General features: G+C 36.7%; 3 protein-coding genes across 4 annotated transcripts in view; 2 read left to right on the forward strand and 1 right to left on the reverse strand.

Annotated features, from left to right (window-relative positions):
* mtmr11 (myotubularin related protein 11) overlaps positions 1 to 2306 on the forward strand; it is a 34451-nt gene extending 32145 nt beyond the window's left edge. For both annotated transcript variants that reach the window (XM_089118002.1, XM_039685149.2), the window contains exon 17: positions 1 to 2306. This exon is cut by the window's left edge and continues 271 nt beyond it. In XM_089118002.1, the coding sequence (XP_088974128.1) occupies positions 1 to 149 (149 nt within the window). In that variant the 3' untranslated portion in view covers positions 150 to 2306.
* On the reverse strand, positions 2107 to 4743 carry LOC148977052 (uncharacterized). Its single transcript, XM_089118003.1, has 2 exons — positions 4164 to 4743; positions 2107 to 3332 (listed from the first exon to the last, which is right to left on the reverse strand). The coding sequence occupies exons 1-2, from the start codon at positions 4244 to 4246 to the stop codon at positions 2987 to 2989; spliced, it is 429 nt and encodes a 142-aa protein (XP_088974129.1). The 5' UTR covers positions 4247 to 4743; the 3' UTR covers positions 2107 to 2986.
* Positions 4744 to 8654: 3911 nt separating this feature from the next.
* The window catches only part of sv2a (synaptic vesicle glycoprotein 2A), a 38662-nt gene continuing 19816 nt past the window's right edge, over positions 8655 to 27500 (forward strand). Inside the window, exons 1-2 of the mRNA XM_039685072.2 lie at positions 8655 to 8997; positions 26605 to 27345. Of these exons, the coding sequence (XP_039541006.1) occupies positions 26748 to 27345 (598 nt within the window). The 5' untranslated portion in view covers positions 8655 to 8997; positions 26605 to 26747. The remainder of the gene's footprint in view (positions 8998 to 26604; positions 27346 to 27500) is intronic.

The following is a 27500-nucleotide window of genomic DNA, read 5'->3' on the forward strand; positions in this document are numbered from 1 at the left end:
GGACAGCACCCGACCTGCCCGGGCCTCCACAGAGGAACAACAACAAGCACACGTTTCTATTTGGCCACCAACAAGAGCCGCATTCAGGGCAGCGTCACATCCCCTCCCCTAGTGCCAAACTTCCCAAACGCCCAGGAAACACACACTGATCTGCAGGAAGGGAGGAAACGCCAGCCTCTGGTGTTTGTGTTACTGAAGTGATATAATACGGTACAAACAGAAACATGAAATTTACCCTACTGTTCAAAAGTTTGGGGTCGGCAAGATTTAGTAATGTTTTTATCAAAATTACAGTAAAACAGTCATATTGTGAAAAATTATTACCATCCAAAATAACGCTTTTCTATTTTAATATATTTTAAAATATAATTTATTCCTGTGATGTCAAAGCTGAATTTTCAGCATCATTACTCCAATCTTCAGTGTCACATGATCCTTCAGAAATCATTCTAATATGATTTGCTGCTTAAGAAATATTTCTTTGAATGAATAGATAGTTTTTAAATGCAAACAGCATTTATTTGAAATAATAATAAATGTCTTTACTGTCACTTTTGATCAATTTAATGCATCCTTGCTAAATAAAAAAAACATCACTGACCAAACTTTTGAATGGTAGTGTGTGCATTTGAAAAATTACACTTTTGCATGTGCAGCTATTTAATATTTAGCACAAAAAAATAAATAAATAATAATAATAATAACATAACGCCTAGCAAAAAAGCGTCCGTAATTTATGACGTGAAATTCTTCCTCTACTTGTGTTTAGAAAAAAAGAAGAAGATTGAATTAAATTACGTTTTGACCAGTGTTTTAAAAGAATAGTTTACTGAAAATAATAAATATAGTGTCTTTCATATACTCACGTTGTTTTAACCATGTAATGAAGGGTTTTTTTTTTCTTTTATTGCATTTACTATTCCTTAAGATAAAACTGAAAAACTGAAGTAGATCGTGATATTAAACATGGTTGCATGTTGTTGTGTCTGAGGTTCATGCCAAAGTATCGATCCGATAACTGTGTGGGTCTAGAAAGTTCTAGCTTGAAGTAGTAGTATGTAGCAGTAGTTCAGAGTACGGTAGGATAGTAAAATAGTGATTTGTTTCCTCAACCCAAAAAGCGGGAAAATGGCTGCTATCGTGCTAATAATATAACAAAGGTGGTTTGGCGATTCCCTGAACGGCCACAAGATGGCCACACAGTAATCTTCAGCCTCACCTCAGTGTTGACGGCAAATGAAGCATTTGGACCGAAACAAAATGCTGTATTGCCTCAACATTCACAAGCAAGGCACAATGCTGTAGTGGTGTTATGCATTTTTGTATTTTATACAGTATTCATAAAGAAATGGAAACTAGATGACATTTCAAATACGATATGTTAGTGTTACTTCATCATGAATGTACGGTGATGTTTTTTTATAATCATTTGGTCATGAGAGTGAACTCAATTCATGTATAAAGGAAGGACAAAAAAAGTCACATGCGCGTGTTGAAGGACATTTTATATTCTCATTTTTATATTTTTATCTACACTCCATTTTGAATCACTGTGGATTTCTTCCTCCAACATGTTTTTTTTTTTAATTTCCTGTGGTTTATTTGCATTATTTCTTTTGTAAGATTGATGGATTTTCTACAAATGAGTGTTAGGTACTGCTCATCATTCTCTTAAAAGTTCACTCAAAAAATGAAAACTGTCATCATAATTTACTCATCCCAGCACTGTTGTTTTTTCTTTAAGATTATTTTGTGTTCTAAAGGGGAAAAGAACAGCTTTTTTGGAGCTATATGAATGTGACCGTTGGCATTTTTAGGAGAACCTTTCCTTATAGGTTTGATGGAAAGACCTTGTGCACCTCAGGACAGATCTGTCTTTGCAAGACTTTATACGGAAGAAGCGTTGCACCAGTGAAAACAGTGACGGTCCAAAATTGAGAGAGAAGCTCCAGAGGTTTGTGTCCTACTTTTATTTCCCCTGTGGGGAAAAGGTCCTGGTAACATTAACACACGGCACCGTGTTCAGATTTCACACTGGTGTTTCACTCGCACATTGGTGATTTAAGAGCAGAAGTGGACTTGAAATATAAACATATTTCACAAGACTGAATTTGAGCAAACGTTTATTTGATGGCACAAGAATGGCTTGATGCAATGCTTGTGCCTTAACTGATTTCATTTGTTTTGTGCTTTTCATCCACAGGGACGAGTCATTACATATTGTCATTTTTCATTCATTCTTTATTCTTTTATAACAACCTTCATTGGCACATTTTAGATAAATAAATGCGTCTTATAGTTCCTAACTCCAATGTTTTTTCTTATGACAAAATATATGACAAATGAGCCCAATAGTTGTGACATAGCTACTCAAAACTTATCAAAATATAGATATTTACAACATGAGCACTTTGCAAGAAGCATTACAACATTTAAAATTCATGAATTGCGTAATGACTTAATAAATAATTGTTTACATCGATGGCACTCGTTACAAAAATACTTGTATAGGCCTACAGATACACACTAGGTAAACCTCACCACTGTAAATCATCTGACATTAAAAAAAACAAAATTAATCCAATATCTAGAAACAGCCAGTTTGTGTAATAACTTCCACCAGTAATGGAGTAAAATGCTCTTACTTTTCCTCCGTCATGGCATTAGAAAGCATTTGAAACCTATTAAACGATTCACTACGACCCCACTTAACAATGAATTCTCATGTTACAGATAATTGATTCAGAATATTGAACCTTGATATGAAGCCTGATCCCTTTAAAGCAATAATCTCAAGTGGCACGTCACATCCTGAATTGAGATATTGAGATCCTGAATTGAGATATAGTTAGAAAAGCAAGCTTATAAACTTTAGAAGAGAGGAGAAAATGCTTCCAATATCTTTTGTTTGCATCTTTTGGAACAGGATTTGTGTTTCCACGTGATGTCCAATGTTAAAACCTGGGTTGTGTTGAGAACCACTGCATTAAATGACACAATCCTTCCCACAGGCCTCCACTAGCTGCTGCTTTTGACTTTCGAAGGGCGAACAGTGGAAGCTGTGTGCTGGAACGAAGCCTCCCAGGTGACGGAGGGTTTTGCACATTGGGCAGGGATATTCGGCCAGGCCTTCGATGTCCTCAAACGCCAGGTTGACGATCTGGTCGGAGCAGGGGTCGCAGTACAGGTGTCCACAGGAGAGGCGCTTCAGCCTGGCCTCGTATGTGATGCAGCACTGGCAGTGAGGAACATCAGAGCCCAGAGATAGGCTACCGGTCAGAGAACTGCTCTCCATGCTGGCGGCCTGACTCGAGCCCAGCTTAGTGGACGACCTGCGGGACCACGGGGAAGAGAAATCACAGATAAGATCTCTTTAGTGTTTGAATTTTGTTGTAGCTTATCTGGTTTAGCATGTTACTGGCAATGCTAAGAAGCAGCACATGAGGCGAAATGTATAGCTTGAATGCACAACTGACAAAGTTTCTGTAATCATTATGATCACAACTATCTGAACTATGCTACTTGCATTAATTTTGCAACTTTTTACTTATAGTGGGCATATATATAATGTGTGTGTATATATATATATATATATATATATATATATATATATATATATAATATTAATAAATAAATAAATTAGTATTTATTTACACATCTGAGATTTGAGTAGAAATATAACATTTCCACAATGGACGATAGTGTGTATCGTGCGTAACCTGTAACATTAGGCCTGTGTTGTGACCCTCGCATGATACTTCATCATTTCAAGTGTTAAAGTCACCCTTTAATAGCTTAGACCAGCCTAAAACGGTTTGTTGGTCTAGTTTAAGCCAATCTAACAGCCTGGTCAAGCTAAACGTGCCCAAAAAAACAGCCAGACAACTAGATCATCAAAACATTTGAATAAGGTAGATGATTAAGGTACATTGTTATGCATGCCATACATTGGGTTGTTATTAAATCATACATCATGCAATGTACATGCATAGTGTGACAATGCACAATCTCTGTAAAGATGATGTTCGGAGCAGGTATTGCCATAGCAACCCATTTATAGTCTGCCATTGTTCAGTTCGCCAACACGATTCCTGCATATGAATGCAAACACATTCATACAAATAATGCGCAATACTGATCACAGTTTGTGAGACATGACGTACCTGTGCGAAGAGGACGGAGAACCTTTAAAACAGTCCAAGCTCAGTGTCGCAATAATCTTCCAACACATGTCCATTCCTCTCATGGTAAAAGACTGGAGTGATGCGACATCTGTTCAAGCGACTCATAGTTTTTTAACATGTTCCCGCACGAGACCAGACACCCAGAACGCCACCCGCGGTCAGTAAATGGGTCATTAAAACGCAGTTCACGACGCGATAGGTGGTTTATCGTTCTCGAGGTGGGAAGCAGGTCGATATAAATCAATAGCAGGCGATTGCTCTCGATGGTCAGCGCGAATGAGATGCAGATAGAAACTGAGCGAGAGAAAGACCTGGAAAATCTCCTCACACGAGCGCAGCGCGCGACTCTCTGGTGAACAGCAGCGCTGCGCGAGCATCTCTACAGGATCCTGTTTTCAGAAAGTTTCAGTCAAAACACGCAAATGAAATCATAACTCGATCACTGAGATGTTTTATGGCGAAACGTTTTCAAATTTGTCAATTAAAATCATATTTTTATGTTACTATATCAATTAATGCTATTAAGTAGGTTAATCGAGTTGGTAGGCTATCCGTTACACCAATCCCATTATAAATTAGGTTCTAGAACTTTTTTGTAGTTACTAGTAACTATTTAAATATATAGTAGGCCAATATATTACAGTATTCCTAGTATTAATTGAAATAGTATTTGAATGGTGTTCATTCCTATAACATAAGTGTTTGGTCTCTACGATTTTTTTTATAATTTGATATTATCATTAACTGCACAGCAATATGCAAGTGTGCTGAACCGGAAATGTATATTTTGAATTTGACCATGTTTATCCTCACACCTTTTTACCTTTTTTTATAATCTGGATCACAGTTATTTTACCTTTTACCTGGATTGTATTTTACTTTTACCATATATTTACACTCACTGGCCACTTAGGTCACACTTCAGAAATGCATCTGAAGTTCAGACTGAGCATCAGAATGGGAAGAAAGGTGATTTAAGTGACTTTGAACGTGGCATGGTTGTTGGTGCCAGGCGGTCTGGTATGAGTTTTTCGGAAAACTGCTGATCTACTGGGATTTTCACGTATCTTTAGGGTTTACTGAGAGAATGGCCCCGAAAAAAAATGAGAATAACCACTGAGCAGCAGTTCTGTGCGCAAATTGACACATAGAGGTCAGATGAGAATGACTAGACTAGTCTAGCTGAAAAGGCAACAGTAACTAAAATAACCACTGGGCCTGAAGAGGATATCTGAACACACAACACAACTCAGGCTACAATTTACACAAAACTGTTTTTGGCGTATAAATGCCACAAGAAATGATATTCGTGCTATAGATACGAGCTTTCATGAGATCGGGCTCGACATTCAGATGGTAGGGTCAAAATTTGACATAAACAACATGAAAAAACCTTCTAGCAACAGTCCAGGCTGCTGGAGGATATTCTCTTTGAGCCCCATAGTGCCATTTTAGCGTCATTTAAACACCATATAGCCGAGTATTGTTTCTGACCATGTCCATCCCTTTACGACTACAGATCTTCTGATGGCTACTTAGGACAACACACCTTCTCACAAAGCTCAAATCACCTCAAAGTGGTTTCTTAAACATGACAATGAGTGCTCTATACTCAAATGGCCTCCACAGTCACAGATCTCAGAAGAGCACGTTTGGCATGTGGAGGAATGGGAGATTTGCAGGAACTGCTTGATGCTATCATGACAATACAGACCGACACTGTGTTAAAGTTTTAAAAGGATTTGCGTTTTCGTTTCATTTTTAAGCTGAATAAATTACGTGTCATATTCAGATGGCATATTCTGCAAATGAGATGCTGTGCAGGTCTAAACCGAAGACTTCCATCTGTTTAATTGTTTCGGGCCGTCCTTTACAGCTGGAACAGCTCTGATATGGTCCGTCTGTTTCGTGTTTATTTAGACATGCAGTGTGTTTTGGTGTACTTTGCTGATTTATTTAAATAAGGATAATAATATTAAGGATATGACATGCCAACAGGCCTCACGGCGACTGGGACCAGAGAAATATGCTCTTTCATTTCAGTGCCTGCAGCAAAATAATGCTGAAATATTGACAATTTGGCATAGAATATTTTTGGAAGAGAAAAAAATCCAGCTAGACACTGCAGTGTGACTCTTTTTGAGGCACTAAAAAGCCAGTCTGCAGGGAGCGGTTAACAACAGTTAGTAGTCTTTGTAGACTGGAGTCAGGAATGAAACCCAGAGCACAAATTAAGATGTTGAGTCAGAAGCATCTGCTGGAGGTTTTCTGTTTTAATAGCTGAAAGGTGCTGTATCCTCATGAGGCGGAGAGGTGTAATTTAACATTAATCAAGTAATCCATTGTTGTGACAAGGTTTCGAGGAATTAAATAGAACAAATAATTTCATCTTGGCTTGTTACAGCTTGATGATGATTACCGTGTAAGTATAGCAGCATATGGGTGATTTGGTTTCTCCATTTTCCTGAACTAAATATACATTAATGAGCACATATATTTTTGAAAGAACTAAGTGTTTTTAGCTAAGAATAAACAAAGAGTTACATAGTGTAGCTTTAAGAAAAGAAAATGTTTTTTCTGTCTCTGTTTCATCAGGCCATAGTAAAAAAAAAAGGAAAGAAACTCTAGGTTTACAGTAATGAATTAGTTATCGTTCTGATGTAATGGTATGTGATGCAGTATAGCTGCTTGTAAAACCAGCAGATGTTCCTGTTGTCAGCAGGAGAATGGTGACTGGCCTTATTTGAAAACCAGTCACATCGTCATTCTGCCTGTTGCTAAGCACTGCATTAGTCCATTATGTCCAATAATACTGGCACTTCTGAAACTATGTCTGACAGTCACAGGTTTTGCAGTGCAGGTTTCATCGCAGATACCTAATTCCACAACAGATTGCAACAAATAACTAAAAATGATGTGGAACTGGATTTTTTTCTTTTTTTCCCTGAGATTTATATGCAGATGTTATGATTCATATGATGTGTGCTTCAAAACAACAGCTTTTAAAAATGCTGAAGGAATCAGCAGCTGTGCTAATACAACCAAATCACCTCATCATGTAAATCTGTTAAAAGAAATAAACTGTTGTTCAAATTAGGTAGGCTAATATCCAGTTTTAAAACCAAGATCCGACTCTAAGTTGGGTGAGATTTTTCTAATATTCAACATTAATATGACAAGCTTCCACCTTGCTTGACATTCGTATATGGCCTATAGTTAGACCTAGGCTATATGGACTTATTATTTGGCAGAAGAAAAGCATTTTAATTCTTAATGAATGTTATATACTGAATATTTATGTCGTATCATATTGCTGTTCCATAGAATTGATAGTGAAAATTAAATAAATAAACAAATAAAAAATCATAGCCTCTTGACATATTGGTTTGTGTGATTCTGTAGCCCCAGGGGTTTTCAAACTGGAGTATGAGGAACGGAAGAGGGTTCGTGGAAAAGTTAGGAGAAAAACAGAGTAAAAAAAATGTTAAACAAATGCAAAAATTAATAATGATAAAATTTACCTATTTAAATAATATACTTTATTTAAATCAGCGCTGTCAAAATCGATTAATCTTGATTTGTGATTAATCACATCTAACATAAAGGTTAGTGTGTGTACCCTATATATACAGAGTGAGAGTGAGAGAGAGAGAGAGAGAGAGAGAGAGAGAGAGAGAGAGAGAGAGAGAGAGAGAGAGAGAGAGAGACTTTATACATGAAAACATAGGCAGGTTAGCTGTATTTATAGCATATTATGTGGTGGTCATTTGCGCGATGATGATATTTGGGGGTCCGTATGAGATTGCAAACTCCTGTAGGCTATTTACCTCTAGCAGACATGTTAATAATTAGCAAGAGTATCCCTATTTTAATCTTTGATAAAGACAGGTTATGTTGAATTTACATTAATAACAGTCGATGAAGATGGAGAGAAAAGCGCATCATGGTTCCGTCCTTTTGGCCAATTATGTGCACGAGTTAGAGCACGTGCAATCATCCACAGACCAGTGATTTTGGACTCGGAGCATGTTCTTAAAAGGCATTAAACACACAATATGACATCCATTTAATATAATAATAAAAAATAACGTAACAGATACAGAAAAAGGCTTCTATTTGTATCATTTTGCTCGAGGAAAACACTGACGCCTGCGTAAACCCTTTTGAAGTCAGTTTGGATTAAACATGTGACGTTTTTTTGATCATGATAAAAACCTGTTTTAATTAAAACATCGGTGATGCTGATAGCAAATTAATTTCGGATCGCTCGCACATTGGAGAGTGGTGAGGGATGAAGGGACCGCTCTAGGATGCGAATTAGCCAGATCTACTATGGCGATGGCTTGGCTCATGAATATTAACTACGTAACATCACATCACATTCGCCTAAATAGACCAAAATGATTGGCTGAAAGGCAGAGAGTGCGAAGAGTGCAAATCACGTGACGGTCGCCCAAACGTTTGGCTGAAAGAAAGTTGAGTGAGTGACTGTCAGTTGGCCTATCTAAAATTTTACACTCGGCCATGAATACTAGCTAGATTACGTAACTGGACGCTCCAGGAAGGTTACCATGCAACGTCAGTCTGCCTATTAATATTAATAAGTCTAGCGTTCGCCATAGTAGGAATCGTAATTTTTCCTGTGGTGTAGGGTTGCACCCCGTTACACGTCACACGCGCCTTCGTTACAGGGTGAAGAAGATACAGGCAATGTCACACAGCCCTCCTCATCATCACGACTAAAAATTCTTCGTATCTTATATTCAGTAATTCTTGACAGCATTTGGAAAAAAAAAATAACTGAATCGCACCGGTAAGTGACCTCTATTGCTAATTAAGTCGTGTTTTGGAGCTGATTTATAATTAGTGAATCTGTGTAGCCTAAATATGATTTAATGCTCGTCCATGTTTTAAATTGCACATTTATATAGACATACATACGTGTTTTATGTTATATGTTGCACCTTCTACAGGCTAAAATGCATTCATTTGGAAAATAATGTGAGCACATCAATGATGGATGCAAACGTAATCATCAAAAATACATCTATTACAACACTGTACGTAAATGATATACAAATCTGTTTTGACACAATATATATATTTTTTATTATCATTGGCTCATGCATCATCTCAAAAATAATTTTACCACGAGCAGATTTTTTGTGCTGTATTTTGCACCCAGTATAGCCTATCCTACGTCATATTGTCACGTATTTACTGTATTTATTTTAATCTTGGTTTGCCATGTGTTAAAGAATAGATCAAAAGAGCAATTTATAAAAGCCTTATTCCCATAGAGACAAGGCACCTTAAACCTCGCCCCTTCACCTAATATATCTATCCGTCAGAACAACACTGATCGGGCTTTTCCATTTCCCTCGATTTTGGGCTGCTATCGGGTTTCATATTTTCTGCAATTGATTAATCTCGTGAAATGTAGATTAAAACGAGATGTTTTGCTCGTGCTATCTTGAAGCATCAAAATGACCTTGCAGCAGTCATGAAGAATGGAAACCTGCTACATGTGTGCGCGTGTGTGAGTGTGAATCTCCTCGATGATTTATTCCATTGCTGATCGCATTCAATCTTGTCACGACAGCATGTGCATTTGGTTTTCACATTGATGCTCTATGGATCTCCATGTGTCCGTATACTGCTCCTCCTTCAGTGAAATATAATGCCTTTGAGCTGGAAATAACCAACCATCACTGTTGAGTGCATGCATCAAATGTTAAGTGTGCTCTTTACCGTTTCCTACACAATTGTAGATTGTGCAGAGCTGAAGTAGCTAATATGCAAAATATGTAGTATTACAATGCTAGAGCTTTATGTTCTAGCAATGCAGAGATTTACGTTGTCATTACTGCATTGATAGCTATATCCTATGTTACATTCCTATTTATGCAGCAGATCTTGGTTTATTAGCTATTATAGTTTGGCATCTGACAGTATTGTTAGTACACAATTAAAAATAAAGGTTCCAAAGGGCCGATGCCATTGTAGAAGAACCAATTTTGGTTCCTCAAAGACTAGTTTTTAAAAGAACCATTTTGTCTTAGTATGAAGAATGTTTTATTAATCTAAGAACCTAAAATAATCTAAAGAAGTTCTATGAATGTTAAAGGTTATTTGATTGATTGATTGATTGTTTATTTCATTCGTGGAAATTTTCCATTAACTTACTTCATCATCCTCATATATATATATAATTTTAACCATGATGAAAAGGAGGCAGGATGAAGAATATTTTATATTTTCTGCCCCCTCCACAAAAAGATAAAAATAAAAAATAAACTCAACATATCAAACATAATATTGATGCCATGCCAATAAATAACCTTTACTTTTAGGGTGTATGTAGAGCTTTAGTTAGTTAGTATTGATATTAGATATTATTTGATGGATATTTCTAGCATGAATTTAGCATGTTAGCAGTATTTGTGATGTTTTCTCAGTTGGAATAATTACTTCTGCTTTATAATTTACATTTGTGAGTGCTAACTGTAAATTCAGATCCTTTTTTTACATTGTGACTACTGTAAAAAAATGTTGTTGGTTTAATTTAAGGAAAAAAACCTGGCTGCCTTAAAAATGTAAGTTCATTGAAATGGAAAAATTTAGTTAATACAATGAAGATTGATTTAATCATCAGAAACTTAAAATATTATGTTATCTGAACTACATAAATTATTTAAGTTGTTTTGACAAAAGAAATAATGTTGTGATTACAAATCATAAAGATATTTTTTTTACAGTCAGTGTATATTCATAAGCACACAATAGTATCACAGTAGTTAAAATCTAAGGAGAATTATCATTTATCATTGGGTCTTTTCCCAAAAAGCATCACAATGCAAAATAATATTGACAATAATACTAACTTAGTGATATGCAGAAGTCTGAAAGTTTGATGTGCAATGTCACAGGTCATTGGTAGGATGAGCTACAGTGTTACCATAACTTTGATCCGGATCTGTTTGAAAGTGTCCAAGCCTGTGTGAAGGACTTGCTGTTATTTGTGGGACGCAGCTTCAGCTCCAGTCCTCTGGTGCTGCTCAGGATTGCGGTTGTTCCTCAATCATTGTGTGCTCTCTGCGCTGCAGTGCTCTTTTCAGAGTAACCTTGAGAGGAATCCTCAGAGGAAGAGAGAGAACAGGGTCAGAAAAAGTGTTTAACGGCACGGCAGGAGCGTTTGTCTCTGATCTCTGGTGCTGATGCCTTATCTGACTCGGCCATCATTCAGGACTCATTCAGGAGTCAGGAATAAGATTATCACTTGAGGTTGGTGCAGCACATTTTCATGTCCATGTCATGGATTAGAGTACATTTTTTTAAGCTTGGAAATCATGTTAGTTAGTTTATTTTTTTATTGCGATATTGCAATTTTCACAATAACTCCATATCCCCTGGTGCTGCTCTGCTCTTTTAATATGAAAAACTGGCAATTTGTTAAAGTAGGCATAGAGTGGAATTTGCAATAGTCTTTTCTTCCCAATTATCTATCTATCTATCTATCTATCTATCTATCTATCTATCTATCTATCTATCTATCTATCTATCTATCTATCTATCTATCTATCTATCTATCTATCTATCTATCTATCTATCTATCTATCTATCTATTATATAGAGTAAAATGTCTTCTCAAATTAGAAACAAAATTAAACAAAAGGACTTTTTTAGGACTTTTTTCCCCCTTTGAGAATTGATTGGATTGCTGCTGGTAGATCTCATGTGAGTGATAGGATGTCCCTAGTAAACTACTAACTAGTATCCACACTAAATGTGCACGGATAAATCATTCATAATAAAAACTGAATTGTTAATTTAGATTTTATGGTGATTTGAAGAAATATTTCAAGTGATTCTTACTTTCTTTTTTACGCAAAATATGTTTTCTTATAGGATTATTGTTCTAATTGGTGATCAGTTTATACGTTTTTTTGCCTTTGTGTCTTCAATATCACCTTCCACCTTGTTAGTCTCCAAAATATACTTGCATTACAGCATGTTAACGTCTGGATAAATGTCTGGAGTGAAATCGAAGGCATGCCAATTTTTAGAGTGGGATGGAAACATCACCAAGGTGGAGCCATCTGTAAATTCCCATTCACTCGTGTTTGAACCAAAACCTATACATCAACTCTCAGCATCAGCATGTGTTCACAGAGAGAAGGGTAAAGGCCACCAACCTATTTGAAGCGTAACAAATAACAGTGACATCACAGTCCTCTATCACTCTTAGAAAAAACGGTTCTATATATGAAGCATAGGGTTCTCAACTCAACTCCAAAGAACCTTTTATGCTAAAAAGGTTCTATAATGACAAGAAAGAACCCTTTTGGCACAAAGGTTCTTTGTAGGCTAATATTCATTCATATATTACATTATATTCTGCAACATTTTGTAGTTCAATTATCGTTTATTAAACTGTTGTAGTAACTTAATATCACATTTTAATCATGCGGATTTTTGGAGGAGAAAAACTGAAATGTCACTCTTCGTGTGATATTGATTAACTACGTAAAATGATATAAATATATACATTTTCTAACCCCCACATCTTGAATTTTATGATCATTGACATGCATTCATAAATACATTTTAGGGTCTTGATGTTTGTCAACAGTGCCGATCCTGACCTCCCTGGGGCCCTAAGCAAAATTCTGCTAAGGGGCCCTCTACCTGACCCGTGACGCCGTGACGTGAGCTCATTGATATCAAGAATTAACTTTTGTACAAGTGAACATGTAAGTCCAAAAATAGACATTGGTAGATAAAAATGTAACTAAGGGGCCTTACTAGTAAAAAATAATCAAGAATTCACATTGAAAATAGTAAAAAAAAAAAAAAAAAATGATATTCTTAATATCAAAAATACATAAACTGTGAATGAATAAAAGCTAAAATGGCTTGCCATGGCATGTTAAAGTTTTTTTTTTTTATTATTATGCATGTTGAAGCAATTCTTGATTTATGGTTATTATTTACTGAGGGATGTGCATCCATATTGACCAGTATGTCCAGCTTATCAACATTTTAAATTCAATATAGCCTATATATCAATAGTCAATCAATGTCAAATTGTCAATATTGCTTTCCATCTTGCATAATTAGTGCTGCTGCAGTTGTTTAGAATGTTTAACTACACATTGACTGAGACTATATAATCAGTTTCTTGTTTTAAAAGTATGTATGTATAATGTGTACTTTGATGAGAGGAGTGCCATCATTTCCCGCCCATATATTGTACAGTATGTCCACATATATTTCTGCTTGAAAAAATGCGCGTTTCATTTCGTGCACGCGCATATGAACACGCATGATAGCCTACACGCGACGCGGTTATCTTTTCCGAGCTGCAGTAAACAAACACCGTTGCGCAACTTGCACTTTGTTGTTTATCAAAAACAAACGTAATAAATAATTGTATTTTACTCTCACTTTTGTCAGTCAGGCACAAAGAGAAGTGATGCAAGAGATGCACTGCCTGTCTGCCCAGCTAGGTCAGCAAGACCGAAAAAACACAATAGAAATGCACATAAACTTAACTTTACTTTGCTGACTGACATCAAACTTGGAGAGAAGAGAACACAAGTTTACCTAAATGTTGTTCCCGCAATTCACTCTCATGTTTTTTCTTCTTTCTCTTATCGTGACCAGAGGGATAGTTTCGCTTCATTTTGTCAACATTAATTGACGCGCTATGACACGAGGAGGGGCAGGCGGGGCCTTGAGTAATTTGCGGGGCCCTACGCAGCTTGCGTAGTGAGCGTATAGGGCGGATCGGCTCTGTTTGTCAATAACATGAAATTTTTAATCCGGAAATGACAAAACAAATGATAATGAATAAACCCAAAAGGTTCCAAATAGAATCTTTTTCCTGGTTACAAAGAACCCTAAAGGGTTCTTATTATTGAAGCCTTAAAACGGGTTCTGTATAGAACCTTCCAAATAGAACCTTTTAAGGTTCTATATAGAACCTTTTCTTCTAAGAGTGAGACCAAGCGGCAACATTCTAATCTGAAAGATGAAGCCTACCCGGAAGTGCGATAAACTGCAATACATCTCAAATCCGCTAGAGGGCGGTCCCAAATATCCATAGACGTCATGTTATAATGTCCGTTTTCACAGCATAAATTCATATGTTTACAGTTTGGTCTCATGGACTTTTATTGGAATCTTCAATATGTTCCGCGTGCCTGACAACTGTGAGGGGGGTGAATTTTTTTCTAACTCGTTAGTTTAGATCATATTTAGATATAAAACGTATGACAAATAAGGGCGGTTAACTTTGATTGACAGCTGATGACAGGTTGAGCCGAGTGATTTTGACGTCTCGGCCATGATCTGACACAACACATCATACCACCTCTGTATCCTTTCTGAAACTTTTGTATTTTGTATTTTCCAAGATTTTCCAGTATGGCGCCGCCCATACCCCCCATAAACAGCCTCAAACCCGCTCTTCAGAGAGTCTATGGGTGACGTCACAGACGCTTTGAGTGAGAAGAGTGAGACATGTGATTTATTAGAACTTTTTTCAAGGTTAGATCCAGATGTCCTCAGTTTCACAATGATGCAAACGGAGGGTGAGAGGTTTCTTTGAAACTGCACTATGCTTACGTTTAGTATATTGCACGAGTCTGCATATAACTGAATCATACTGTAATCTCTCAACCATTAATCCCTGCGGTAAAATATGTGCTCCTACAGAAGGAATTCTCATTTCACCAGGATTTCATTACACTATGCAGAATGTGCCTTGACTACTTCTGCTATTTAAACTTGTTACGTTCACCATTTTAAAGGGATATTTGTTATCATCATTTACTCACCCATCATGTTGCACATCTTCGAAACACAAATGAAGATATTTCTCTCCCTCAGTTAAATGTCTATATATTTTCCAAAACTCTGACGCTTCAGAATGTCCATAAAGAGATCGTAAAAGAAATCCATATGGAGTGGTTTAATCCGGTCGCTTTATATGATGAACATATTTAATTTAGGCTTTCATTCACAAATAAACACTGATCAGCGAACCTACAGAGCATTCAAATATGGTAAACGGCGAACCAGGTCCATTCTCTCGAGTCACACCAGCCTGTTTGGGCTTCCTCAAGAACCAGTGAGGTTTATCACATTTGAGGGTTCTATGTGTAATTTGCGTTGAAGTTTATATGCAAATAAAAGCCTAAATTAAATCTGTTCATCATATAAAGCGACTGTGATGCTTCATAAGACTTGGATGAAACCACTAGATTCATATGGATTTACTTTGCAATCACTTGATGAACGTTCTGAAGCATCAGTTTTGGATGAATATGCTTTCAATGGAGGGAGAGAAATCTCTCAGATTAAAGTAGACGAACGAAAGTACTATAGAGCGACATGAGGGGGAGAAATTAAATTTTTTTAGGAAAGTAAAATTAGTCAGTTTTAATTTCATGTTGACTTTAAAGGGATACTCCACTTTTTTTGGAAATAGGCTCATTTTACAACTGCCCCAGAGTTAAACAGTTGAGTTTTACCGTTTTCGAATCCATTCAGCCGATTTTCTGATATTTAGAAGTATATCAGTAACCAGACAGTTTCTGGTCTCATTGACTACCATACAGTATATATTTTTTCCTACTATGGAAGTCAATGAGACCAGAAACTGTCTGGTTACTGATATTCTTCTTAAAATCAGAAAATCGGCTGAATGGATTCGAAAACGGTAAAACTCAACTGTTTAACTCTTGGGGAGTTGTAAAATGAGCCTATTTCCAAAAAAAGTGGAGTATTCCTTTAAAGATGATGATTTCCTTGCATATTATACTGTATATTTCACTTTTCAGGGTTCAATTTGTACTAGCGACAGTGATGATAGAGTAGAAGCACTTCCTGTTTTTAATGAAAGCTTGCATTGACAACACCCATCCAAATGTGGCTCAGGCCAGTTTGTGCTGGAATATTTGGGGCTAAAATGGAGGCAGGGCGTGAGGATGCTGGTGGTGCTGATGTAGCAGAGGGCAGGAGTGACTGTGGTCATGGTGACAGCGCACACGGAGAGATTTGTTCCAGGGCTAACGTGACTCACAGCGGCTCTGTCCTCTCCTGCGAGACCGCTGTCGAGACGCTTTTAACCATCCTCCTCTCCTCCCTCTATTCCTCCGCACTCATTCCTAGATCCATCTACTCAAGGCTTCTGCTGTCACTCTTGCTCTTTGAAATACACCAGATCCATTGAGCTTTGGCATTGTTGGCAATACTTTATCATGCCGACGAGCATATGTGTCCGAGAAAGCTAGTTCAAATTGTGTTCAATTTATTACATCAAACACATTAAAAAACGATGTACAAAAGGTGGAGCAAAACTCAAAGAGGATGGAGCAGAATAATATTAAAAATGCCTTGTGTTAATTTTAATATAATTATACAATGTATATTGGGGGCCGGTGCTTAGATTAAGCCTTAGTTCAATACGGGCATTTATAGCTTTTAAAAACGTGTCTTACTCTTATTCACCCATTTACTTGATTATTAACTTAACTGTCTCTATCAAGCTAACCGCTTCATCTCGTTATAGTCCTTGTTATGCTATTCTCAGGTTTGTCCTCTGGGAAGCCCATGGGCTGTGTGTGACCACGATACACATATTCCATCTGCCTTCTGGATAATGGATAGCTTAGTTTAAAATTTTGTACAAATAATCGTTCACAATGTTGAAAAATGGCTTCAATACCCTGATAAGACAAGTGACTCGGCATGTATTGTTCTTAAAGGGTGCACAGTTAAGGCTTAAATTGCTTTTCAAATCATTCACATGAATAATTAATAAGCCTGATAGGTGTATTAATAGGGTTATTATGTGGGATGACATGTAAAGGATTTATAATGCCTTGTATGAAATGTTAGTAATTTTATAAATATCGGTTAATGGCATTGCTACTGTGGGAATAATGTATGCATTCGTTTGAATATTTAGTTCTGAGTGTTTCCTCTCTTCTCAAATCTCTGTTTGTACATAGTGCTCTTGCATAATGATAATTATGTGCCCCTCTTTTATATCCTCATTAGACACAGATCCAAGCATATGACTTATTTTTTTTGGGGAAAGTCTTATTGTTTGTTTGCTAAAGTCAAAAGTCAGTAGGGTCCAGTGTTATTTGGACCCCACTTTTCTTCAAAATATGAATATGAACAAAGGAAATGGTGGAAATGATCCATAGGTGGTCTTAGTTTAACATTCACAAGTTATTTTTTGCTATGTTTTGTGTACACATTAGTCCTCTCTCTCTCTCGACATGAGCTGGTTATTGTTGTTGAGCAGGTTTCCCCTCTCTTCGCCAATCTTTGACCGCTGACATTTAACTGGCTTGAGTCTTCTGCCAAAGTGACCCTTTAAAGAGGCCATATTATTCCCTTTTACAAAGTCTTGATTTTGTTTTTCAGATCTGCTAAAACAGGTTTCATGCTTGACACGCTATTTTTTGCGTATTCTCAATCTCCATTGTTGCAGCACCTCTCTTCCCAGTCTGTCAGTAATGCTCTGTTTAGTTCCTGTCTCTATGAAGCCCCTCCTTCCTAAAAGAACATGTACTCTTATTGGAAATGCCATTCCCTGGCCCTTACCATAACTGAGAGTTTCAAGTTGAAAATGTGAAAAAGCATAATAGATCCTCTTTAGAGCACCGCATGTTGTCCAAATGTCCTTCTTTCTCAGACATTTCTCATCGTCTCAGTTCAACTGTTGATTTTAGTACAGTTTGGCATGAGCCTGTGCTAGGTTATACTTATAGACATACTCTAAACCTGCGTTCACACTACCTGTGACGCATGTGGTCAGTGACCGGCGGTTAGGTCACTAGTGGGCGTTCCCACTACTGGTTGCCTAGTAACGTTTGTTAATGACATTCACGGATGTTGTAAACAACTTATTAGTTTTCTTGCCACTTCAAAAAAAAAAACACTTTTGATGGAAAAGACTAAATATAAATGGAATCAGTACATAAGGTGGAGGAAGTACTGAATCTCAGTAAAAGTACAAATAACCAGATAAATGTTTACTTTAGTAAAAGTAGAAGTAACACAACGACAACCATACTTAAGTAAAAAGTAAAAAGTACCTGATTTTAAATGTACTTTAAGTATTAAAAGTAAAAGTACTTGCATAACAATTTATTCTCTTAATGACTATTTTCTAATGATTAATAAAACATTTAATTCTAACTCATTCAATACTCCTATAATAATGTTCAATAATAATGGACAAAAAAAATGTCACCATTTCTGAAACAAGCTTGCAATTAGGCAATATACACATCATTCTTATCCTTACTATGTTTGGCAGTAAACGAGATTAATTTATGGTGTAATTCTGAACCTCTTGGCTTGCCATAATCCTAACGAAACGTATATTACACACGGTGCGTTTCCTATGCACGTAAAAACAAATTTTCGCGTATAAGTTGCACGATAAACACACTGCGTGCGAGACACATTTAGTGTGACCGGGTTGATGTACTGTATCTATGGCAACCAAACGTCACTGGCGAGACAAACGTGCAACGAACAGACGGTCAGATTACGTTTTGGCTGGGAAAAAAACTGATCAGAAAATGTAATGAAAATGTAACAGAAGTTGTAGAAATGTAGTGGAGTAGAAAGTAACGAAGTAAAAGTAAAAAGTAGGCACTATTAATTCTACTTAAGTAAAGTAAAGATACGTGAAAAATGTACTTAAGTAAAGTAACAAAGTATTTGTACTTCGTTACATTCCACCACTGCTTAATATTAAAGTCCCTGTAAAGGCAATTCTACAAAAAAGTTCTAAACACATTATAAATGTTACATATGTATTGCTAAAACATATTACAAAGTCTGTGAACTGTGAAGTACTGAAATGTGGAGTTAGACCGTTAAACAGTTTTTCACCATTGCAATTTTACGGATTAATTGGGCGGGGCTAAAACAGGGCTCGATGACGCACTGGAACCCATGAGCTGCTGGACACCCCTCTATTTGATGACGCACAGAGTCTGATCTCCCTCTCTCCACACACACTCCCCGAGCACATTCGCATTCATTCACCGCTCAATCGCGAGTGACTGTTAGTACTATTAGTTACTACAGCTGAGCCTACAGTTTTCTAGCTAGCTATGCCTTCGACACGGACATGCATGGGCTACTACCTGGATGCGATCATGTACAAAACAGATCGGTATCTTCATTTAAATTCCCCTAAAAACGATCACATCAAGAAGAGGTTTTTAGAGAGCCACCTTGATGAAGTTCTGAGGATCACCGACACCAACCCCCGCCTCTGTAGTGATCGTTTTACACTGGATAATTTTATAAACTTTCCTCAAGAGACAACTTGGATTCACTGATAATCCGCTGTTACTGGTGAACGGGGCCAAAACGACGATGTCCCACCTCAGTGTTCATCCTCCCGTCTCCAAAAGCTAAGCTAATCAGCTAACGGTAATATCACCGTCAACAGCTTTCCCGTGAGTGGGCGTGGTTTCAGCGCGGCCAGCCGACACGCCCCCAGCGTTTGAGAGCAGAGAATCTGCTCATTTTTTCATGATTTTGATAGCTTATTTTATGCACTTCCCGACTTTTTTTATCATTCAAATTTGGCTGGGTGGCTAATAACACATTTTTCTATGGTATGACAGACTCAGAACACATACTTAATTTTGACTTTACAGGGACTTTAAAGATAAATGAGGAACAGCGAGTGCTCTTTACCATCGCTGCTATTTATCTGTTCCGAAAGCGCAAGCACCAGTCTGTCTGGGTTCACAAAACCCTTCAGGCTTAGAGTTAGCATGGCAAGTACCACTGTATGTACACAGAGACATTTCATAAGATTTGAGAAATTTGCTTTAGAATTTGGTCAAAATAAGGTGTTTTAGAAGCATAATCATTTTCTCTAAATGCTAAATGGGCACCTGTGTGTGTGTTTTGCTGAGAGGAACATGCAGTGGGTTAATGTTTTTTGGGAATGTACTGCAGATTATCCTTAATGCGACTATTTATTTGTATGTTTTTTTTTTGTAAAGAAAGAAAAATATTCAGCCTTCACTTCGGTTTGACAAACCATGTTTAATCTCAATGAATGTCGACATTCTGTTAAAGCCATTTGATGTGATCCGACAAACCAGCAGCGCTCTGATCCTAGCTTTAGGGATTTTCATTGACATTTGCCACTTTTTGGAATTATTGTAACATGATATCAGATCAACAGAATACACACCCTAACAAGATGACTTTATAATCCCTTGTGGTGTTTCTGTATACAAACAGCTTAAAGGGATAGTTCACCATTTTTTGTATATGTATGTGTTTCTTTCTTCTGTTGAACATAAAAATAAGATATTTTGAAGAATGTTGTTAACCAAACAGTTTATGGACCACTTCCATACATATGAAGAAAATAATAATATGGAGGTCAATGGGGTCCATCAACCCACATTCTTCAAAATATCTTCTTTTAAATTCAACAGAAGAAAGAAACTCATATGAGGGTTAGTAAATTATGACAGAATGAAAGTTTTTAGGTGAACTATACCTTATATATGATGGGGACATGAAAACGTACTCCAAAACAGAAATGAGCCCCTCGGGCTGTCATCATAGGTTTGTGATTTCATTGGCAGTTTGTATTCGCTAACACTGAGATTCACTGCAGTCCCATGAGCCTCTTCACACTCTAGCTGATGCGCTGCTTTCCTGTCGTCTCTCATTGAAAATGATGATCTACACTCCCGCTGGCGTAGTCTCTGCTTCAAAAACTGAATTACATAATTGGGTCTTTCATCACTGGTGAACAAGAGGCAAAGCCATTGCCCACCCCTTATATCATAGTTAATTCACAATCAGCTTGATCCTAAAGAGATGTTACGAATAAAGGTGCCAGATCTTTTACTGAGAGGTCTCAACCTCTGAGAAATTACAAATTAAGAGCTACAACATTAAACGTGTTTCAGCGCCCATTTTACTTTCATTATCTGATATATTTCCAAGTGCAACTAGTTTTTCATAAGAAAAAAATGTCAGATGAGTTTGTTTGGATATATATATATATATATATATATATACGATACTGTTCAAACTAGGGTGTCAGTGTCTTTGAGATAAGTCACAAATGCTCACCAAGGCTGCATTTATTTGATTAAAAATGCAATAAAAACAGTAAAATTGTGAAATATTATTATGAATTTACAAAACCTTGTTTTATTTAAATATATTTTAAAATGTAATTTTTTCCAGTGATGTGAAACCTGAATTTTCAGCAGCTATTACTCCAGTCTTCAGTGTCGAGAATATACAGTATATATTTATATTATATCTTATTTATAAAAAAAATAAGTATTTCTCTCCTTGTTCATACCAGATCTAGAAGAAATCAAATTTTTATTGTGTAAGAATGTTTAAGAATGGCACTGTCTTCCTCGTCTGTGTGTTTTACTCCACTTTTGATCTACTGCAGTCCTAAATCACATCTAAATGGCCTGTAATCTCATATTGCTAGTAGAGCAGTGTATCAGAGAGATGTGACAGCTCTGGGTTAGACTTTGGTTCACACAGAGCTTTTAGGCCCTGTTCTTTAGCGCTGACATATGTTCCTGTACGAGTCTAATTGAAACCCAAGTGTTCCACCAAGAGTTGATTGAGTGTGTTTCCCAGCAGAGCCATCTCACACACCGCTGCTCCTACACACCACTATTGCTGTCCTGTCTGAATAGAGCTGTATTTGGGAACTGTGTGGGAGACGGTTGTTACCATTGCACCGTACTGTGTGCACGAGTCTGTGTGCTTTGCCTGCGCAAGACTAACTACTGGGTTATTTACCTGGTATAATGGTTTGACATGGAATGTCACTGATAGTTCACCTAGCAATTCATCATTTACTCACCTGCCTGTTTTAAAGAATGTTTATAATAGATTTGTGAGGATCTGACTGAAATTTAAAGAATCTCTTTGGAGGAGCGAATTAGTACAACTTAAAAATCTATTTATTTCTCACATAAAGCTAAATGGATTCAGACAACTTGAAATGTAGCAGAAAAGAGTTGTGTTGACTGCTTTAGTGTTTTTTTTTTTTTTTTTGGCAACCACATTAGCTGTGCACTTTCATTGTGTGGAAGACAGTTTCATTGTATGTAATGTTTTGTGTTCCACTAAATTATACATGAAGGTGAGTACATGACAGTGTTATTTTAGTATTTTTATACAAGTTATACATACAACTGTTCTGAAAAGGAACGCTTATTGGAAAAATTACCTATAACCGGTTTATAATGTCATTTTATCTTTCTGTTTGGCAGTCAACCAATTAATTCAAATAAAATGGCCTATGCAAATGTGACATTGACGCATCCAATGCGAATAAATGCCCCAATTTTAATTTTTTTTACAGTAAGTTACGCCCCCTTACAATGAGACAGCCAATTAGCACCTCCCTCTAGAACCAATGATGTCAATAGTAAATTTAAGGGTTGTGATAGGTTTTTAGATCTGTATTTGAGCCATTACTATTCAATAATAAAAAAAATGCCATTATATTATTTACATTTTACCAAAATCAAGCTTAAATGAAGTTAGTTTTTTCACCAGCGAATTTGCATTCTTATTGGATTTATATCAATTCACACAGATTACAAATAATCAGTGCAGCTATGAGTTAAACTGATTGTGAAGGGATTGATTTTTTTTTTTTTATCAAAGACCTGGCTCAGAATGCCTTTGATTGTTTCAGTATAGTAAAGATAGCAACATTGATATTTGTGTTGTTTTGAATGAAATCACACTTTCTTGAGCCACAAAATTGCTGATGCATGTTCATTGTGTCAGCACTTTATCGATCAAATACTCATCAGAACCCACTTATACATGGATTTTTCTATACCAAACACTATCTAACCAGCCCTGAAAGCAATCGATATTAGAAATGATTTTCCCAATGGCAGTGCAGGCCTCTGTATTGGAAGACATCCAGAGAACATGCAAGTATTATATTAGTCATAGTTGAACTACCACAGAGGACAGTATACCGTAGATCCCTGTCTGTTTCCGCCAACTGGGCCATTTCTCCCTTGGCCCAATCACAACTGCCGATGAGCTCATAGCGCCCCAGATCCACCTTTACAGACATTTATAGTTTTACAACCGTCTCATCTATTGCTCAGTGTTTACTTTGAGTAACAAGGGAAGCGCGTCAATTTGTTTTATTGGCATTTACAGCTCTACAATCTACATGGCTGTTCAGTTTCTGTGTATTCACTTATCAGCGCCACGGTAACGTAATAGGACTTGTGCCGAGGTGTTTAAAGCAGGGCTGCTGATAGATATTGAGATTGCTCTTTTTTTGTCTGTCACAGAGAAGGCCGAATGTCAGACTGACCGGCTCATTATCTTCACAGACACAGGGTGATGTGGTTGCTGAGAGATGACCGCCGGCTGATGAGTTCTATTCAGGGAGGAAAACACAGCCAGAGAGACAGAAAAGAACAGGCAAATTTTGCATTTTACTGGAAAAACTACGTAATATTGTTTTTTTTCTGACCATTACTGTTGATTGGTTTACCAACTATTTGGCAGATAGAGCTCAATGTGTTTATTTTGACAATTTTAAATCAGCAACTGTGAGTGTATCTTGTGGTGTACCGCAAGGATCAGTCTTGAGTCCAATTTTATTTACTATCTATATTAATAACTTGGGTGATTATAACATTTCACAGGCTCATTTCCATTTTTATGCTGATGATACCGTTATTTAGGCTGCTATTACACCAAGCTTTTTCTTTAACATTGTTCAGGTACAACTGAATCAGCTTAAACTACGGTAGTTTTGAATTACAGACTGATTTGCAATTGCGAATTCTCATTTCTTTGGTGAATTTAAACAATGCATGAAAGTTTTGGAAATAGTTGCCATCAATTGTTGTCACTGTTACTTTTACTGAACTTTTAAGTAGTCTGATGTTGTTTGTTTCTGAAGGATGTATCTTGAGGATACATCGTGCGTGTGCTTGGTGTTCATATTTGTAACCGTGTGTGCACTGTTAATATGCTGCCATTTTGGCTAGGTCTCTCTTGAAAGGAAGTTTTAAATCTCAATGAGATCATCTGGTTAAATAAAGGTTAAATACAATTTGAAAAAATACAAAATTAGATGAGAATGTGAAAAAAAAAATTGACAAAAAAGAAGAGCAGTGACATTAGGAATAGCTATTGTAATGAATTTCATGATTGTGTCTCTGTATATATATACAGTATATTTATGTGTATGCATCTCTATATAACCCAAAACTGTGTGTAGAATATATATATATATATATATATATATATATTTACTTTTCATATATATACTGTATATATATATATATATATATTCAAAATTTTAGTACATGTTTTAACTTTTTATCCTATATATATATATATATATATATATATATATATATATATATATATATATATATATATATAGGATAAAAAGGCCTATATATCATTTTATCATATATATATATATATATATATATATATATATATGATAAAAAGTAATAACTTGTGGTTTAGTGAGTGATTCATAACCCACTCTGGAGGATTCTGTGAATCAAAAAAAAAAAATTAGTTACAAAATCATTCAAAAATCATACGACACTACTCATGCTGAAGTGAGGAAAACTCGAGGTGAAAGAGTTGTTGTCATTGTCAGTTCCGGTTTTTGATTCCTAACCTTAAACATGATCCCGTTCAGGTTTGCGCAGTGAAAGATTTCTGTACAGATCTTTATCGGTGTTGTAGAGCTCCTAAGTACCCTCTGAGATATTATGAATGTGTCTCAATTATAAATATTTGATTATTAATGCAATAACTGGAACCAGACCAATTTCAACAGATTGTACGAGGCAGAACAAAAACGATGGTTTCATGAATTTCCCTCAGGAACATTTTAATCAGCCGTTTTCCAGGGAGGCTCAATTGGTTTCTTAAAGTGTTTTCCCCCAGAATGTAAAGTGGAGGAAACAAGGTCACTGCGAGAGCTGCGGCACCTATTTACATGCTGTCGTTGTTATCCATGTATTCATTTGTAAGCTTACAAGAATTTTAATGTAAAATACTTTTTTTGTTGCTGTTATCACAACAGTGATGCTTGTTAATCAAGATTATACAGGTAAAGTTTCTGCTGGATAATCCTGTTGAAGCCAAGGTCTGTGTATAGCTTACTTTACATGATTTCTATTTGGTCCAAGAAGGTCATTAGCGGATCCAAGCTGGTTAAGATGGTTGATTAGCTAGAGGAGCAGCCATTGGACCTGTTTTTTTTTAACCTGGTTGACCATTTTTAAAACTAGTTTGGGTTAAGCTGGTATGACCGGTTGCATAAACTGCTTAGACTAGTCTTAAAAAATCTTCAAGAAATAAACATTTTTGAGTCAATTAGCTTTTATAATATATAACTGACTTTAAAAAGTTAGGACGTCTTGAAGAAAATGTTTTTAATGAATATTTTTTAAGAATAAAGACTTTTAAGTCTAAGGGTAGATTGTCTTAACGACTGGCAGCTGTGTTTCTTCTAGCATTATTTTTTTTTGACATTGCAAAAGCAGGTAAACTGTACAAACGAGTCATCCATATTTCAAGAATACAATACAAATAATGTATTTTGGAAGTCAATATAAAACATTAAGTGAGCCAATATTGGTATGCTGTTTGCCTTCTTTGTATATAATCAAAATATAAAGACTACCTGTATGATTTAGCAAAGAGTCAGTTCCAAAACAGCAAATCTCATAAAAACATGCCCATGTAACATATTAATTACAGAAATGACATTCAGTATAAAGACACACTGTAAAAAAAAATATTGATGGTTTAACTTAAAAAAGTAAGTAACCTGGTTGCCTTAAGATTTTAAGTTCATTGAATTGGAAAAAGTGAGTTAATACAATGAAGGAGAATGATTTAATCATCAAAAACTCAAAATTATATGTTATCTGAACTAAATAAATTATTTAAGTTGATTTGACAAAAGAAAAAAATGTTGTGATTACTACACTGTAAAAAAAATATTGTTGGTTTAACTTAAAAAAGTAAGTAACCTGGGTTGCCTTAAAATTTTAAGTTGATTGAACTGGAAAAAGCGAGTTAGTACAATGAAGAAGATTAATTTAATCCTCCGAAACTCAAAATAATAAGTTATCTCAACTAAATAAATTATTATGAAGTTGATTTGACAAGAGAAAATATGTTGTGATAACAAATCTTGAATTTTTTTTTTGTTTTACAGTGCAGTGAAGCCCCTTTTGGAGGTTTTGCATTTTCAGAGTTTTACACTGTGACATTTTTCACAATAATTATCCAAATAAAATAATAATTGTATAACCGAATAACAGCCTGTGTTCTTCTCTAATTTCAGGCTGTGGTTTAGAGCGCTGTGCTCTGGTAGGTGCTGTCCAAGGTCCTGAACTTCTCTAGCCCAGCTTCACTCTACTACATGCTAACAAGCAGCTCCTGACACCCGGCTCCAGCACTCTTTACACCAACACACAGCTTTCAGCCATGGATGAGGGTTACAGAGATCGTTCGGCCTTTATTAAAGGCGCTAAGGACATTGCCAAAGAAGTCAAAAGGCATGCAGGTAAAAAGGTGGGCCGCCACGTGGACAAGGTGGCTGATGAGTACACCAAACGCTCTTATACTCGCTTCGAAGAGGAAGACGATGACGACGACTACCCCGTACAGGCCCAGGACGGCAGCTACTACCGCAGCAATAGCAGGGCCAATGACGACGAAGGGGCTCACAGTGACTCTACAGAAGGCCACGATGAGGATGACGAGATCTATGAGGGCGAGTACCAGGGCATCCCCAGAAACGACTCGGTGGAAAAGGGTGACAGACAGGTGGACGGAGTGGGACAGTCTCAGTACCGGGACGTAGCGCAGTATGAAGGCGAGAGGAGGAAGGACCAGGAGGAGCTGGCACAGCAGTATGAGACCATCCTTCAGGAGTGTGGCCACGGCCGCTTCCAGTGGACCCTCTACTTTGTACTGGGTCTGGCTCTGATGGCTGACGGCGTGGAGATCTTCGTGGTGGGTTTCGTCCTGCCCAGTGCCGAGAAGGACATGTGTTTGTCTGAGCCCAACAAAGGGATGCTGGGTAAGTCAAGAACAGCTTATTGGCTTTTATTTGTGGTTTTTCCTGGACAGTGCCCATCACCTTTTCCTGCAATCTTTTCCATTATTGATTTTAAGAAAGTTTTTTTTATTACAAACTTTGATTTGAAAACAGCCTTAATGAGGGAAATATCACTG

This window comes from Pimephales promelas, chromosome 12, assembly GCF_988280905.1.
Source record: "Pimephales promelas chromosome 12, fPimPro1.hap1.1, whole genome shotgun sequence".
In the NCBI taxonomy this organism is placed as follows: Eukaryota; Metazoa; Chordata; class Actinopteri; order Cypriniformes; family Leuciscidae; genus Pimephales; species Pimephales promelas.